At 37.8% G+C, this 17744-nt stretch overlaps 1 protein-coding gene across 4 annotated transcripts in view; it reads left to right on the plus strand.

Annotated features, from left to right (window-relative positions):
• Positions 1 to 16063, plus strand: part of NLGN4X (neuroligin 4 X-linked) — a 391249-nt gene extending 375186 nt beyond the window's left edge. For all 4 annotated transcript variants that reach the window (XM_088451539.1, XM_088451540.1, XM_088451541.1 and 1 more), the window contains one exon: positions 13943 to 16063. In XM_088451539.1, the coding sequence (XP_088307665.1) occupies positions 13943 to 14780 (838 nt within the window). In that variant the 3' untranslated portion in view covers positions 14781 to 16063. The remainder of the gene's footprint in view (positions 1 to 13942) is intronic.
• The last annotated feature ends 1681 nt before the right edge of the window (positions 16064 to 17744 follow it).

Genomic DNA, 17744 nt, shown 5'->3' on the forward strand with positions numbered 1-17744 from the left:
TTAAGGGATAAATGTTCTCATGCGCTTAAGCAAATCTGTGATTAATTGCTATACAGTATTGTGGATGGCAATCTATCTGAGAAACAATTATTTGTAGGTGCTGCATGGTTGTGTTTATTTGATAAGAAAGAGAGAGAGAGATACATACATAAATGCATGTGTGGGAGTGTTTGCATAGCATGTGTAAAGCAGTGTCCATTGTAATTCTAAATAGGATTAGTAAAAGTAAAGAGAGTGTGTTATAAGTACAAGCAGGAAAGTGTGTTATAAGAAAAGTGTGTGTTATAAGTACAAATACAGTCAAAAGTATGTATAAAGAAAAGTGTGTTATAAGTACAAGCAGATAGTGTGTAATCAGTCAAAAGCATGATTAGTACCATCTTTATAAAGCAAGTGTGGTGTATCCAGATCTCAGGAGGGCATTTGTGTGTCTTGGATAGCAGTGGCAGGAAAAGAGACGGTATTTGTGGGCTGTATAAACTTATATACCTGGACTCGGCATGCACTTCACCAACCCAACCCCCCAACAAATGGGCTGAAACATGAGACCCTGGTAGCTGCTACTTCCTGTTCTTAGCACATGTTACTCAGACTGTTCTTTTGTTTAATATTAGCTAGCTTTTTAATTATTTAAAATCTAAACCTGCATTTGTGTCCTCTTGCTGTAGAGGCCAGTTAGCATGCTTCCGATGACACAGACACACTCACAACTTGCCACACTCACAAAATGGAAGCAACAAACCTCCATTTTGCATTCATCTGATTTTGCCGGTGAAATCAGAAGATAAAATCAGCCAATTTCGCTGATGATTGAATATGGCCCTTTAGGGGTCACTGCACATGTCAACGTATGACCTATTTTGCGCATGTATTGAAGATGTAGGTAAACCTTCGGTTTTGATAAATATCTGAATCAGGTCCAGTAATCACCAAATATGACTTTTTTCCACGATCCATGCAAAAGCTAAGCATCCCCTGGATTTAAGTATGAGAGACCGCACCAGAAAATGCCATCTTCATATGGCTTTAGCCCATAGTAGCCTTTGGGCCACTCTTACATCAATTTTTTCAAAAAGTGATCCTCCAGTGAAGGATCCTCCTGACGGCGCATATGTGCAGGGTATACAATCGGGAAGCCGGCTGCTGGAATCCTGACAGCCGGATCCCCGACTGCTTTATCCCAGCATGGGATAAATGACCGGCATCTTTATCTAGTTGCCTGTCATTTCCATGACGCTGGGAGAGCAGCGCCCGCCATCCTGATCGAAGGGATGCTGGGTGCCACGAGCGGACAGCCGCGGGGGCAAGGGTTAGGTTTAGGGCACCCGAGGGGACTTAGGGTTTGGCACCTGCCCAGAAGGGTTAGGGATAGGCTAGGGGGACAGAGGGATAGGGTTAGGCACCCCCACGGGGAACTTAGGGTTAGGCACCCTCACGGGGGATGGTGGGGGGTTAGGGTTAGGCACTTAGAGGGGGGATTAGGGTTACGCACAGTGGGGGAGTTTAGGGTTAAGCATCCCTAAGGAGGGTTAGGGGGGTTATGTTAGATTAGTTGATACTTACCTTACCACGATTGTGATTTCCAGTGCTATTGGGCTTCCGCTGCCGGGCTCTGCTGTTTTGTGAGGCTGCCGCTGCCGGGATTCGGACTCCCGGCCTTGCGGCAGCCGGGATATCATACCAATTCCCATGTGCAGTACAGTCTGAACCCAGAAGCAAAGTAACAGCAGAAGCTATAAATTTGCTTCCAGCCCTTCAAACTCTTTGCTGGGACATGTCCTGGAACCCCAACCATAATAAATCCAAGAGGTAATTTACATTACCACATTGTGAGTTGGGGAATACAGTCATTTTCACCTCGCAACCACATTAAAAATATGGTTAGTGATAAATACTGTATGTTCCATTATTTTAACCAGATTTCTCTCTCATCTTATGTACCAGACTGTTTTCTGGAAAGTTATTTCAAAATATATATAATAACTCTCAACCCCAGTTTGAAAATTACTGAACCTTAAAACAAATCTGATTTTTTTAGGCATGACTAGTCCTTCATGAAACCATGCAGACATTGGGCCTCGATTTCTGTCAAAGTTTATTTATTTGCAAAGCTTGATGGTATTAGTTTTGACGAAGCTAATTTTTCACCGTTGTTTAACTTCCAAATGAGAGATGATTTCAGATAGATGTACCTTTCCCAGTATAAGACTCTTCAGCAATATTCTTGTAAACTGCTACTGCCCATGTGGGTACAGTACATTGATGCATGTGTAATTGGAGCAGGGCCCTTTGGATGACTCTCTCTTAAATTTTTAAATGTGTAACCCATAGCTAAAGATGGCGGTAGCAATCTGGGCGAAGCATGAAAAAGTTAATTTTGGTAAGTTTTACAATTGTTCAGCCTCATAGAAACCTGTCTTTGTGAAGAAAAATGTGGGACTGCCGTAGATATTTCCGATATGTGCTACAGCCCCGCTTTTTATACGTCCTGCTTTTACTTTTTTGGGGGTATCACCTGAAAACAGATAGTTATTTTGATAAATATACTGCTAATACTTCCTTAAATAATGGGGAATCTTTCTTGCAACTATCTTTTCTATAGTGGTGTAGAGCCTTGTCTGTTCTCATGTGTAATATACAAAGCTATATATCTAAACCCAAGAACACTATGCAAGATTTTATCTGATGGCTTTTATAATATGCAGAGCCATAGGCTGGGTACACACCAAGTAGATATATCGGCAGATCGAGTGATCTGCAGATATATCTGCAGATAATGGCTGTTCATACACACTGAACAATCATCATCATCCATCTGTCAGTGGGTCCTCCTGGCTGGGGTCGCACTGCGACCCCCTCCGAGTGGTTGCCACTGCAAGTGTATGGTAGGGATGAGTGGGTTTGGATTTCTGAAATCCAAACCCCCCCAAGCCCCCCCAATCCGAGCGGTGAACCGAGTCCGGCTCGGGTTTTCCCACCTGACTCGGAACTGAAATCGAGGCAAAATGTCATCATCCCACCTTTCGGATCTCAGAGGTTTTGGATTCTATAAAAGGTCCCCACAGTGAAGAGGAAGGGTGGGAGCTAGGGCTGGCTGGGCTGTGTTGTGCTGCTGTTGTCCATAGGGGCTGTGTCCTCTCAGTCCATAGGGGCTGACTGGGCTGTGTTGTGCTGCTGTTGTCCATAGGGGCTGGCGGGGCTGTGTTTTCCTGATGTCATAGGGGCTGGCTGGGCTGTGTTGTGCAGTCAGTTGTCCATAGGGGCTGTGTCCACTCAAAAATCTATAGGGGCTGGCTGGACTGTGTTGTGCAATGTCCATAAAGGCTTTAGTCCTAAAGGGGTGCTGTAGTGTTGTCCAGGGGGTGATCTGTCCATCAGGGGTGCTCCCCCAAAGTGCACTCCAAATAAAAATTAAAAATTATTTTTTCTGTGTTTGTGAATTGTGTGCGCAGTAGCCACACGTGCATCAACAAAGTAGTGCCAAGCGTGTGCCTGTGTCATAATACAAGGGCCGGCTGGCTTGTCCGTTAAAAGGTGCTGTAACCCCCAAAGTGCACTCCAAAAAAATTATAAAAAAAAAATTCTGTGTTTGTGAATTGTTTGCGCAGTAGCCGCACGTGCATCAACAAAGTAGCGCCAAGCGTGCGCCTGTGTCATAAGTAAAAGGCCGGCTGGCTCATCTGTTAAAGGGTGATGTAACCCCCAAAGTGCACTCAAAACAAATAAAAAATATTTTTTTCTGTGTTTGTGAATGTGTGCACTGTAGCCGCAGTGCATCAGCAAAGTAGCGCCAAGCGTGCACCTGTGTCATAAATCAAGGGCCGGCTGGCTTGACCATTAAATGGTGCTGTAACCCCCAAAGTGCATTCTAACAAAAATAAAAAATTATTTTCTCTGTTTGTGAATTGTGTGCACTATGGCTGCACATGCATCAACAAAGTAGCAGTGCCAAGCGTGCGCCTGTGTCCCATAACTAAAGGGCTGGCTGGCTCTTCTCTTAAAGGGTGGTGTAACCCCCAAAGTGCACTTCAACAAAAATAAACAATTAATTTTTTTCTGTTTTTGTGTGCGAAATGTATGCGCAGTAGCCGCATGTGCATCAACAAAGGAGCAGTGCCAAGCGTGCACCTGTTTCCCATAAGTCTGTTAAAGGGTGGTGTAACCCCCAAAGTGCGCTCCACAAAAAATAAACAATTCTTCTTTTTTTTCTGTGTTTGTGTGCGAAATGTATGCGCAGTAGCCTCACGTGCATCAACTAAGTAGCATAGCAGCACCAAGCGTGCGCCTGTGGCATAAATCAAGGGTCAGCTGGCTCGTCTGTTGAATGGTGGTGTAACCCCAAAGTGCTCCAAAATGTAAAAAATATATATTTTTTTGTGACTTTTGTGCGCTGTAGCCGCACGTGCATCAACACAGTAGAAGCGCCAAGGGTGCACCTGTGTCATAAGTCAAGGGCTGGTTTGGACATCTGGTCTGGACTGAAGGACGTGCCAACAATTTCTGACATGTCCACTGTCACTGCATATGATACTGTCACCATTGACAGAATGGTGGAGGATTACAGCATCCAAGTAGGGATGTCAGACAGTCCGTACCTGTACTGGCAGAAAAAAGAGGCAATTTGGAGGCCCCTGTACAAACTGGCTCTATTTTACCTGAGTTGCCCCCCGCTCCAGAGTGTTTATTGCAGCCGGGAACCTTGTCAGCGAAAGGCGTAGGAGGTTGCTTCCACAAAATGAGGAGAAGTTGATGTTCATAAAAATGAATTATCAACTCTTCCAGGGAGACCAGCCTCCAGAACGTACAGAGGGACCGGTGGTGGTGGATTCCAGCAGGGACGAATTAATACTCTGTAAGGATGAGGATGTACACAACACTGAAGAGGGTGAGGAATCGGTGGATGAGGAGGATGAGGATGATATCTTCCCTCCGTAAAGCCAGTTTGTGCAGGGACAGATTAATTGCCAGCTTGCTTTGTGGGTACCCAAATGAACCAATCATTTCAGCCACAGTCATGTGGCAGACCCTGGTGCTGAAATTATTGTTTTTTTTTAAAGTGTGCATGTCCTGTTTATACAACATAAGGGTGGGTGGGAGGGCCCAAGGACAATTCCATCTTGCACCTCTTTTTTTTCTTTGCATTATGTACTGTTTGGGGCCTAGATTTTCAAACTGCCATCCTGTCTGCCACTGCAGTGTCACTCCTAGATGGGCCACGTGTTTTTGCTGCCCACTCATGTCGCTTAGCATAGTCATCTAGCTACCTCGGTGCAACCTTTTGGACTAAAACAATAGTGTGAGGTGTTCAGAATAGACTGGAAATGAGTGGAAATTAATGTTATTGAGGTTAATAATAGCATAGGAGCAGAAAACCCCACAAATTCTGTGATTCTAGCTGTTTTTATGCTTTTTAAAAAAAAAATACAGATCCAAAACACAAAACCCAGAACCCAAAACACGGAAGGGTGGTTTTGGCAAAACCAATCCAGATCCAAAACATGAAGAAAGATCCAGATCCAAAACCAAAACACGAAAAGTGGCCGGTGCACACCCCTAGTGTATGGGTAGTTGGCTATCGCCCGTACACTCAGCACGATGGACAGATATATCTGCCGATATATCTGCCATGGTTTTAGAATGCACAACTGATTTGATATGTCTGTGTACGATGTCATTCACAAACATCTCACTGGTACACACTGGCCAGCGGGCATACAATATATTGGCCGATCAATTTATCGGCCTGTATATATCTGCCAGTGTGTGCCAGCATTACAGTATCTGGTGCTAATTAATATGCAGTGCTATATATCTGGGGCAGAGTAACATATGCAGTCTGACCCAATTTCCAGCAAATATACCAAACCTTTTTTGTTGTTGTCTGTAATATGTATTCAGTAGCTCTATAACTGGATGCAGTTAAAGTGGGAACCTGGTGCTAATTCTAATAATTGGTGCCATACATATAGTGCAATATAAACTATGCAGAGTCCTATCTGATGCCAACTATAATGTCAGTGCTAACTGTTATACGCAGTGCTATACATCTGTTGCCGAATAAAAAAAAATAGTGTCTTATGTAATTCCAGTCAAACATACAGAGCCTTACCAAGTGTCATGTATTATAGAGAGTATGTATTTGTACTTATTGAATCTTGTTCTCTCCTGCCAGACTCAGTACTTCCCACTTTTCTCAGTGCCATGATTGCTTACAGTACATACTGCAGCTCTTATTACTGTTCTATGTCCTGGCTGACAGTAGAAATGTCTGTCAGCTATTCAGAAGCGTGATAGGTGATATTGTGTTGCATAGAGATAGATAAAGATAGTGGCCTAGACTTTTTTTTTAAGGTTTGGCAAGTCAGTGTAATTTCCCATATCACTTTCTAAATAAAATATGTTTAGAATCAGTAATAAATATTACATGTTATGTGCTGTTTAAATTATTTTTTAAAAACTATTTTAATTATTAGCTGGGATACCCAGTGTTGCCCAGGTTAAAGATTGGACACTGTAGTATGCCTGCAGCCTTTATTTGTTTATATTGTTTTTACCTATAACCCCATTCCATTGATCCTGAAAAGGATCCCACTGTTTGCTAAATGCATGCAAACAGTGGCATAACTACCATGGGTGCAAGGGGTGTGGATGCTATGGTGACCAAGCTGCCTCTGTGACACACTACTCCGCCTGCACCCAGTCACGCACACAAGGTGAGCCGGTCCAGTCAGTGTCACTGAGAAGAGCCTGGGTATCAGATGTATTGATTTGGTGCCAGCCCACCAGCTGATTACAGCTGGTGAAACCAGCAGGCAGACATGGAGATACAGCGCTGTCCTCGCAATCCAAACAGAGCTCATGGACCCGGAGCCATTCAACAGTGGAGGCTTCTGATTGGCCAGATTCAAATTGTGCCTTCGCTGTCTGTCCATGTCTGCTGCTGCCTACCGGTGTGTCAGCTGTAATTAGCTGGAGGACCAGCACCAAATTCACACCAACTGGTTGCTGATAGCACATAGGGAGTTGAGGCTGCTGGAGGGACACAGTGAGGTGAGTTTCCAGAGGGGCATAATTTGTAAAGGGCATTAATGTGTGGCATAATGTTATAAGGTGAATTACTGTGTGGCGTAATGTGTATGGGGCACTACTATTGTTTGGAACAAGGGATGTAGTCACAATCCCAGCAAATGGCACCCAGCACTTAGAATACCGGTGCTGGAATCCCGACTCCTTTCAGAATCCCAGTGCAGGCATCCCAATCGCCGACTTCCTAAAGATAAGTAGTTTGGGGGGACAGGGAGTGTTAGAGGTTAGGGTTAGACACTAGGGGAAGTGTTAGGGTTAGGCACTAGGGGGGTTAGAGTTAGGCACTAGACAGGGAGGGTTTGGGTTAGGCACTAGGGGAGGAGGTTAGGTTCAGAATGGGGAGAGTTGGGGTTAGGAGTATGGGAAGGAGGGGATACCTACCAACAGGTGTTGGTATCCTAACCCTGTTGGGATGCTGGCATTGGGATTTTAACCACCAAGATCCAGAGTGCCGGCATCCCATACCCAATCCTGGAAAATTGTATGATATGGGGCACTACTACTAGGTGTCATAATGTGTAAGGGGCATTACTGTGTAGTGTAAGGGGCATTAATTTGTGGCATAATGTATAAGGGGCACTACTACATGTGTGACATAATGTATATAAGGGTACTACTGTGTGTAATAACCTGAATGGGCTCTTAGTGGCATAACATGAATGGACACTGTGTGGGGGAAAATGTAAGTGTTTTTTTTTACCTGTGGAGGGGCCCTTTTAAAATCTGATATGTGGCTCACATAGAGAGCTGACTAATATATATGGTCACTTTAAAAAGGACTTACTCTGAATATAATATGAACTTGCATGAGTCATAAAGTTTGACACTTTCTCAGACTGAGATTAAAAGGATCCTTTTGTAGCTTTCACAAAGGTTTTTGACAGACTGCCAATTTCCACTGGAGCCAGCCTCTGAACCTGTGTTATTTAATAGTGTCCCCATTTTTAGATACAGTGTGACAGTGTGTGGCCCTGATGAAGTTCAAACCTAAATAAAGCCTAATCCTGGTCAACCTACACCACCATGCCAAATTTGGTAGTGCTAGATCCAAAACTGTGGGCGTACATATTAGACAAACAGACCTACAGATACACTTTCTCGCTTATTATATAAATTATTAATTTTAAACTACTTGCTTTTATAAAAGGAAGTGGATGGTGTGCCATGGACTATGATCTTTTGTCTTTTTTTTTTAAATTAAAATGAAATGATTTATGCCAAGCTGTTCTCAGTTAAATGATTGAAGCTGTGTCCTGGGTATCATAGATTATTTCCTTAATCCATGGTCTTGGTGCACCATTTAGTGCAGTGAACATTTCATCTGTATATCATATGAGAAACATTTGTTTCTTTACCTTGGGGTCAACATTCACGTCATTCATTTAGAACAAGTGCTTACCGCATTGTTACCTTGGTTACCTCTTGGATTCTAAGACCCTTAAAAAGACTTGTTTGTGTCTGTTGCTTGTCTTTTATAATGTCAGTTTTATGTCATTAGTCAATAAATTACTGTATATGGCATGGAACTATAGACAGACACATTAACTGCCATGCTATTAGATTGTCGTGTTCCTGTAAATAGTTTTATATATTTAAAAGTACTAAACTTCTACAATTATTTCCTTCAGAAAGCTAGGATATAAGAAACTGACAGAAAGTACATATCATGAACTATATCACATCAGTATATTGTGATGCTATACAAACAATAGGGATGAGTCAGGAGCAATGCAAAAAAACAAGTTACTTTGTATCTGGAACAAACAATGGGTCTGATTCATCACGGATTGCAATTGCAACAGCTTACACCGATTGGCCGATGATGTGTACTGCGCATGTGTATACACCGTAGTGCACTTGGGCAAATCAGCATTGCAATCACACTGTGATTATATACATAAATACAAAACCATTGCAGAGTGAGTGATGGGACGTCAGCGTCTGGGAGTGGTGACGGGGGGAGTGGTCAGAGTAACGCTGGTGTGCCTGTCTGTTTGAACGCTGTTTCCTGGGTGCCCAAATAATTAGTGACTGTGACAGTATATGCAGCTTGAGAACTCACTGCATGGGACAAGAGTTGCAATTTCAAAGACACGTCAGAACTGCTGTCATTCTGCTTGAAGGTCCGATGCTACTTGATGTTACCAATGTATACGCAGGTCTGTGAGGTCTTACAGATGTGAGAACGCGCTAGTGGGCATCTCTATGCTAGCTGTTGCAAAACATTAGCATATTTTCACAGCAGAACTGCATGTGTCATCGCAGTTACGATTGCAATAGCGATCCGTAATGAATCAAGCCCCATGTTGTAGTTTAATGGGTGCAAATAAATGTATTTATTTTTTGCATGCAGGGTAAATACTGACTGTTTTGCATGTAGCCCCAAAAAACAGCTTTAATTTTACACTGTAATTTATATTTGAGTTAAAACACATATCTTTCAACTTTAAATCTCTCTGCACATCTAGCATCTGCCTGACCTGCAGTGCAGCCAAGGTGCAAAGTTATGTGAACTTTCAGCTCAGAATCAGTCACAATATGATTTCCCAGAAATGTATTAAATTTTTTCCAGTGTTGGCCTCGCCCCCTTTTAGCATGACGGCACCTGAAACTGCAGCAGTACCAGGAGCATCTTCAAGATATTCTGGGCAGCTGTAATTATGGCAGAGTGCCTGCCTACAGTGTCCAATAAATGCTACAGTCAGCACTGCTGCAACAAAGCTGGCTGCAGGGTGCCATACCATGCATAGAAAGGAAATTGAGTTCCCCACTGAGCACTATTTTCATGATCACATGAGTGCACTGTGGGGAACTATAGCCACTTCAATGCCACTGAAGGATCTATTGCCACTATGGTGGGCACAGAATGCTTCAAAGATGATCTATGGAACCTGGAGGGCAAGAGGTAATTCCACTGGGAATCTATGATTACTAGCAGGGTGGGAGGGGGTTATATTGTCACTGGAAGTGAGGGGAGGGTTGTGAGCATAATGCTATAGGGTTTATTGGAATATGCAACATGTGTGGGGGAGATAATTCTGCAGGGGTCATCTACACTACAGAGAGACAGGAACTGCTACTGGAGGAGTCAATTGCTACATGGAGATCTAAAAGTGTGATTGGAAAAGTTTACAGGGCTCATGGGATAATGATAGAGTGGTCTACTAGACACATCCCCTCTTCATATTTTACTAAAATGTTATTAAATAGGCATTTTAATATATTGTACTTACCTAATTATTTTTTTTTTTCAATTTCAATTTCTGATACATTTTTGGAAAAAATGGTTGAAAAACCATTGTTTCTTAATGCCATTAGGGAAATGTTGCTGATATGTGTTTTTTATTGTGGACTTTGTTAATAAAAATATTATATTTGTGCATTGTTCACTTTGCTTCTAACAGGCTTCATATGACTTGTGTATTTATGATCTACACTTTACGGCCAGTTTCTCTAATGTGTAAGAATTATGTAATACTCTTGCATCTGCTCCTGTTTTTTGCAGGAGGAGGAAGGTACAATGTAAATTAAAAAGTCTTCCCCCCTAAAAATTGTATATATGCTGTTTATCTATGCTTAAAATAATTTATCAGTTACAGTTCATAACTATTAGCATCCTGTTATAAACTGCATACACTGTATAATAGAAGGATTTGTGAGTGACAACCATTCTAAAAGTAGGTATTGCTGACAGTGCTCATAAATTAATCTGAGAAAACCTCCAGAAGTTAATAAATAATTCAATTTTCTATATTTCTTTTTTGTAAGGATCCACTGCAACTGTTTTCTTTACATAGCAGGTATCCCTGATGAAGTCAGGTCTTAATAAAATATATTAAAATCTCGGCAAAAGGGAGCATAATGTTATATTTGTATCTGACATTTGATAATTGTTATTGCCACTTCAATATGCTGACTAAGTTATATCATGAAGTCCTAGTGTGGTATTGTCACTAGCAATTTCTATTGTTATCACTTTGGTGGCAACTTGATGTGACAGGAATCAGGAACCCCATTTCACTGCTCTGTAGCAAGCACTGCATATTAAATACTATATTGTGGAATCTTCATTAGCATAAAGGGTACACCACTGAAAAAGGTAAGGGGGTCTAAGAAGAATGCACTGTTCAGGTACAAAGAGAGAGTTTGATCACCCAAACCGGAAAGCTAATATTGAATTATTCATATTTTGGATTTTAAAATAAGTGTTTTCTTGTAATAGTTACATATCAGACTATATAATTCCTTTTCAGTTTAATAGATTATGAATGTATTTATTAACATATATTTATATAGTGAACACATATTACACAGAATTTTACCGATAATATTTCAGTTATTCACATAGAGATTAACATCTATATTCCCTATCACATGAACACAGATGAACATTGGTAAGCATCCAGATAACCTATCAGAAAGTTTTAGGAGTGTGGGAAGAACCAGAGCACCCGGAGAAAATTCACAAAACACAGGGATAACATACAAACTTCACATAGATTCGCTGTGAGGTAGTAATGCTAAACCCTATGCCAACCATTACCTTTTATTAACCTGGAGAATAGTTTCCATTAGAAATTTTGTATGTGGTACCACAAAATGTCAAATGTTAAGCACAAAAATTGTTTACAGTTTTTTGCACATTCTTAAAAAATGTACAAAGTTTTTTCTTAGTTTTTTTCCTCCAATAGTAAAAAGTAGCCTTTAAATTCCCAAGTATTTAATTTTGAAAGCTGTAGGCATAGGAAGTAAATAGTCAAGTTCATGGTAATAAAAGAACAGTTACCATACAGTAAAATGTTGTTACTTGAATTTAGATGAAGTGTAAGGAAAACAAGATTCTAAAATGCCTCATGCAAAATTAAATTTAGAAAATCATACTTTTGAACAAAAAAGAACATACAAATATTTAAATTCAAATATATATTATGTATTAAAAAATAAGACTCATAATTTATAGTTTTATTACATTATTTTACCAAATATCTCATCACAAATATCAAGTAAAAAATTAATATTACTAAAATTGATCTGTTTAAAACACATTTTTTTATTTGTTAAAAGTCATGAAGTCAGTTTATTACATTACATGTAGTTTTATTTGAGTGTGGAGTTCTGCACATTATATACCTATTTGTTTATTATCACTACATAAATATTAGTGCTAGAACAGGGATTAACTGTCCCTAAGCACACAAAAATTAGTTAACACTATGATTTTTAAAGTACAGTGATTATAGCTAACATATTTACATGCTAATTTAAATGTGTCAAATACTGTAAATACACATTTTGGTATAATCAATCTTTTAAGAGTACCTAGTGGTAACAATATGTATACATTGAGATGTGTAAAATGTAAAGCATATAATGCCTAAAAGATCAATATACAGCTATGTCTCCTGAGCATTAGTTACATAGGAATGTATAGATTTGCAATAAACATGAACTTGAACATTAAAAAATAAGGTTTCATCATCGGCATAGTTATAAGTTATTCACTTAATAGTTAACATTGAAGATGCTACTGGCCACTTAGCCTAATTTAAAAGTGACTGAATGTCTCTCTTATGAGTAATAATATATTCAACTGCACTTATTAAAAGTCATTATATGGGTAACTGGGCTAGATTTGCTGTTCTTTAGCGAAATGTATTTTCCCACTCTGATGATAAAATGCAGCATACTTGCTGTTTTTTTCTTTTTCTAGAAAAACACTGTAAAAATTTAAAATAATGATAGGAATTTGCTGGATGATTTGTAGATTTTAAACCCTGCTGTTTATTAACTACTATCTGAGATACCCACTGTTGATTGGGTTGATGAATGGACCTTGAAGTCCATCTTCAGCATTCATTTTTGTCCTCACCTATGACCTCATTCCTTTGATCCTGGAAAGGACTCACTGTTTACTATCATGGTTTTAGCCATGAAAAGGACCTGTTACTTCAACCCTGAGATTCTGTATAAACAATGTTGTGTAAACAATGCAATACCTAAAGAGGCAACTGCAATTGCAAACTGTTTTTGGCTACAAACTATGGCCAAGATTAGATTTAGGAGGAATGTTTTTCCTGTTCCCCCTGGAGCATATAGAAAGACAATACCTCCAGTTTTTCTTGTACCATAGAACTAATTCTGTTACATGCAACTTTTTGATATGATATCAGCCTGTGCTACTTTTCTCTCACAAATCTCTGCAATTGTGTAACATTATAACTTGTTTCACGTAACATGTATTACTAAGACCTGAAATGTTACTTCTGATAGGAGTTGAAAGCCCTAGCTGATGCAGTTTCTTGCCTACCATTTGTTGGATTTTGTCCTGAACTTTGCATCAGTGTACAGTACTGTAACCTTAGCTCAGGATTGGCTCGTCTTGCTTCATAATAAATGTCTTCACTCATTTTTTCTCTAAAGTCAAGCCTGGGTTGACTTAGTAACTGGCAGTGCAGGTTCAGTGTCACAGTTGATCCTCCAACTCACTGCTCTTCTGATGGAGCTCTCCTGCACCACACTGGTACTTATCAGCCTGTGCCTTCAGATCTGAGCAAACATTCTTAAACAAAAATTTCAATCAGAGACTGCATGGCCTTATAAAATAAATATTACTTGTGTGTTATTTATAGACTCCAATGTATGCTAAGCCACTATTATTATTATTATTATTATTACTATTAATATTATTATTATTATTATTATCAAATTAAAATGCTGAAATGTAATGTTGCTATTTAGACACTCAAACAACAGAAAGAGAAAAAATGGTTAAAATTGTATTTTCAATAATAATAATTTTACAATACTTTGAATATGATATAATATTGCATTCTAATTGAACTTTTTATCTTTATAGGGATCCAAACAAGCCAGTGCCACAAGATACAAAGTTCATTCACACTAAGCCGAATCGGTTTGAAGAAGTTGCCTGGTCCAAATATGATCCAAAAGACCAACTATATTTACATATTGGTCTAAAGCCAAGAGTAAGAGACCACTACAGAGCAACAAAGGTGGCGTTTTGGTTAGAATTAGTACCTCATTTACATAACCTGAATGAAATATTTCAATATGTGTCTACAACTACAAAGGTACCTCCTCCAGATATGACATCATTCCCATTTGCTACAAAACGTCCTATAAAGTCAAGGGTTACTACAAAACGTCCAGCTATGACACCAGCAACTAACTCTAAAGAAACACAAAAGACCGTTTTGGGTGAAACTACCATAATTGCAGAAGACAAGAGAGATTACTCCACAGAACTTAGTGTTACAATTGCTGTAGGAGCATCTCTTTTGTTTCTGAATATTTTAGCCTTTGCTGCTTTGTATTACAAAAAAGATAAAAGACGTCATGAAACTCACAGACGACCTAGTCCTCAAAGGAATACAACAAATGATATTGCTCACATTCAAAATGAAGAAATAATGTCCTTGCAGATGAAACAACTGGAGCATGATCATGAGTGTGAAGCTCTTCAGGCACATGATACTTTACGACTTACCTGTCCACCGGACTACACCCTTACACTGAGGAGGTCACCTGATGATATTCCTCTTATGACTCCCAATACCATAACAATGATTCCAAACACATTAACAGGGATGCAACCACTGCATACCTTTAATACTTTTAGTGGAGGCCAAAATAGTACTAATTTACCCCATGGGCATTCTACCACTCGAGTATAGCTTTGTCATGTTTTTCATCCTCTTGGAGAAAACAAAAACAAACAGAAAACTTGTGAAGAATTAGGAAAGAAGGAATTATTTTCTTACTTATTCCCGTCTTGAAGAATTGTCAAATATTCATATTGATCAATTCAAGACATGAATTGTGTAAATTGCTGTTATGATAAAGCTTATGAATTTATCCTTGCTAGAAGAATTTAGACAAACTTATTATTCTGAACACTCTCCTAGAAGAAAATGGATGTTTTCTCTATCATACATGATGAGGAAAGCTGCTCTGGAACAGATAAATAATGTTGTTACTGTTTTGTTTTTGTTTTCTAAATACGCTATGTGCCATAAAACAATGGGCCATTGGTCAGATGCGTTAGTATATTGAGCTTTTTATTAAGCTATAACTCACAATGGAAATTCTGTTTAAAGCAGAGGACTGACTATGCAGAATAAAATGTATCATTCTGACTATGAAGGTATATGCCATTCTGAACTGTATTTAAAGAAAAAGATTTGTAAAAAATGTAAATAGATGTGAGTTAAAAAAATATCTTTTATTGTTGTTTTAAGTTTTAAAAAATAACTTTTAGAAAGATTGTGCTTTTAGTTGTGACCTATGTGTATATACATTAGTCAAGAACCATCTCTGTTGCCTCCAGAACAAGAAAAAGAGTTTTCTTCTAATAACTTTTCCTCAAGACAGAGTTTTGAGATTTTATAATCTGATTCATTTGTAGGAAATATTGCAAGTTCACTTGAAGATTAATTTTTGGATATGTTAACTACAAAACTCCCCTTTGAGGATGCATGTGCAATTTTATCTTACAAGCTTTTCTTTTACTTTCAGCAGTGTTTTACATTTTCGCTCTTGTTTCATGAATATCTGAAGGATTGATAAATGCTCCATTCTGATGAAAATTACGTATAAAATGCATTTGAGAATGTTTGAAATTGCTGTTTCCTCTTAGCGCCCAGCTTATAAAAGCAACAAAAAACATCAGAAAGATAAGAAGTAACTTACCATTGGTCGCTGTATTCATCAGCAGCTTAGATATTATGTAGTAAAAATAAAATCTTAAAAAACAATGAAATTACATATGTAATGCAATTTGTTCTTAAATTTGAGGAGACATTTGTTACCATGCCCAGCATCTAAAGTTTGTCATATACAATGTGGGTCAACAAACATATTTTTTTATTTTCTTTTTTTGATAATTATGTACCTGTCACATAAGTAATGCACATGACAGAAAACTAAAAAGAAAGACCACCAAATGATTTTCAAATAAATTCTGAACATTTTATTGGAATAAAAATGTTTTCTGTTCCTGCTTTCATTTTTTAAAGTCAATTTAAAATTATGCTGTTAGAAATCTTTATTAATCAATATTACAGTATTTGTATCCAGTTAATAAAGAATTGTATTTATTTAAAATTGTTGTAAAATGGAAACCTATAATGAAAAATAATGGAAGAGCAATGTTGCCTAATAAGTGTAACATGAGTAGATTTGTAGAATTATCAAAACATTTTATTACAGTATATCGATAGTTTTATGTTAAACAAGTATGAAAATTAGATTGTTTTAAAGCTGAAAACCATTTTAAAATCGATCTGGATAAATGCATGCCTTATAATTTTCTTTAATAGAACCCTAGTGTTTTCACGTCATATTTAAGGGTTTGTCCCATCTTTAGTTAAATATAAAATGTCTGAATATCTTTAAATGAGAGGCTGGCAAAGAAAAATACATTTATATTTTATATATATATATATACATACATAAAAATGTGTCCAGAAAGCTGGCAGTATGGGAGAACATAAAATCTACTACTACTACTACTACTACTACTACTACTACTACTACTACTATTACTACTACTACTACTTATTGCAAAAGGCACATATAATATTTTGTTACAAGCAAATATGCAAACCAGTTGCCAATTGATCTAAATGTTATCTGTCACATATTACATAGTACATTTAAGGATGAGAGAAAGTTTAAAATAATTCAATGAAATATTAGACTTATTTAGCCACAAAAGGTGCAAGTGTTTGAATTATGTCTTACGTATTTCTAGTCCTTTCCTAGCCATCTAGACTTTATTAAACAATCTTTGCCCCAGCTCTGTTTATAGAATATATATTCTGTTACATGTATATAGTATGTATATATGTATACATATATATATATATATATATATATATATGTATGTATATGTATATAGTATGTATAGTATGAATAAATCTGTTATAGTACATTTAACCTCATCTCTAGTACTGTTACAAGATAAGTCCCTAAAAAGAACAGCTTTAGTAGAATAAGTTGCTAAACTATGTTTCCATGATACATTCATATTAAAAAATTAATTTGGAGATAATTTACATAGATACTGCCTAAGTAACACAATTTTTTTTTATTTTAAGAAATAAAGTAAGTAAAATAATCTCTTGGGTGTACATACACCATAGTTTTTTGAGTATGTATATTGTTGTTCAGATATTAAGGATAAATGGTTAAAGATAAAAAAAGTGTTTTTTTATCTACACAAGAGATTGCTGAAAAATCCACATATCAGACCCTATTGCCCAGACAGAGAGTAATGCACTGTACTTTTATGTAGATACAATAACAATTATTTATTTAATTTTAAGCATTGGCTCAGAATTGCTTCATAAAAATGTTGAAGATTAAAAAAAAGTATATTCTCACTGGATATTCTGAAAATGAAAATGTGATATTTTGATCAATACATATTTAATATAATAATAATAATAATAATAATAATAATAATAATAATAATAATAATAATTATAATTATTATTATTATTATTATTTGTAAATAGAAAATGGATGTGCCACTTACATTGGGGTGTGTTCCTTCAACTGCCCATTGTGTATTCAAAAGATTCATGTAACATTTTGTGTCATCTTAAATTCTGAAAAAATCTAGAAGTTTACAATAT

The sequence above is a fragment of the Taudactylus pleione genome, unplaced genomic scaffold (genome assembly GCF_031769625.1).
Source record: "Taudactylus pleione unplaced genomic scaffold, aTauple2 ptg000026l, whole genome shotgun sequence".
NCBI lineage: Eukaryota > Metazoa > Chordata > Amphibia > Anura > Myobatrachidae > Taudactylus > Taudactylus pleione.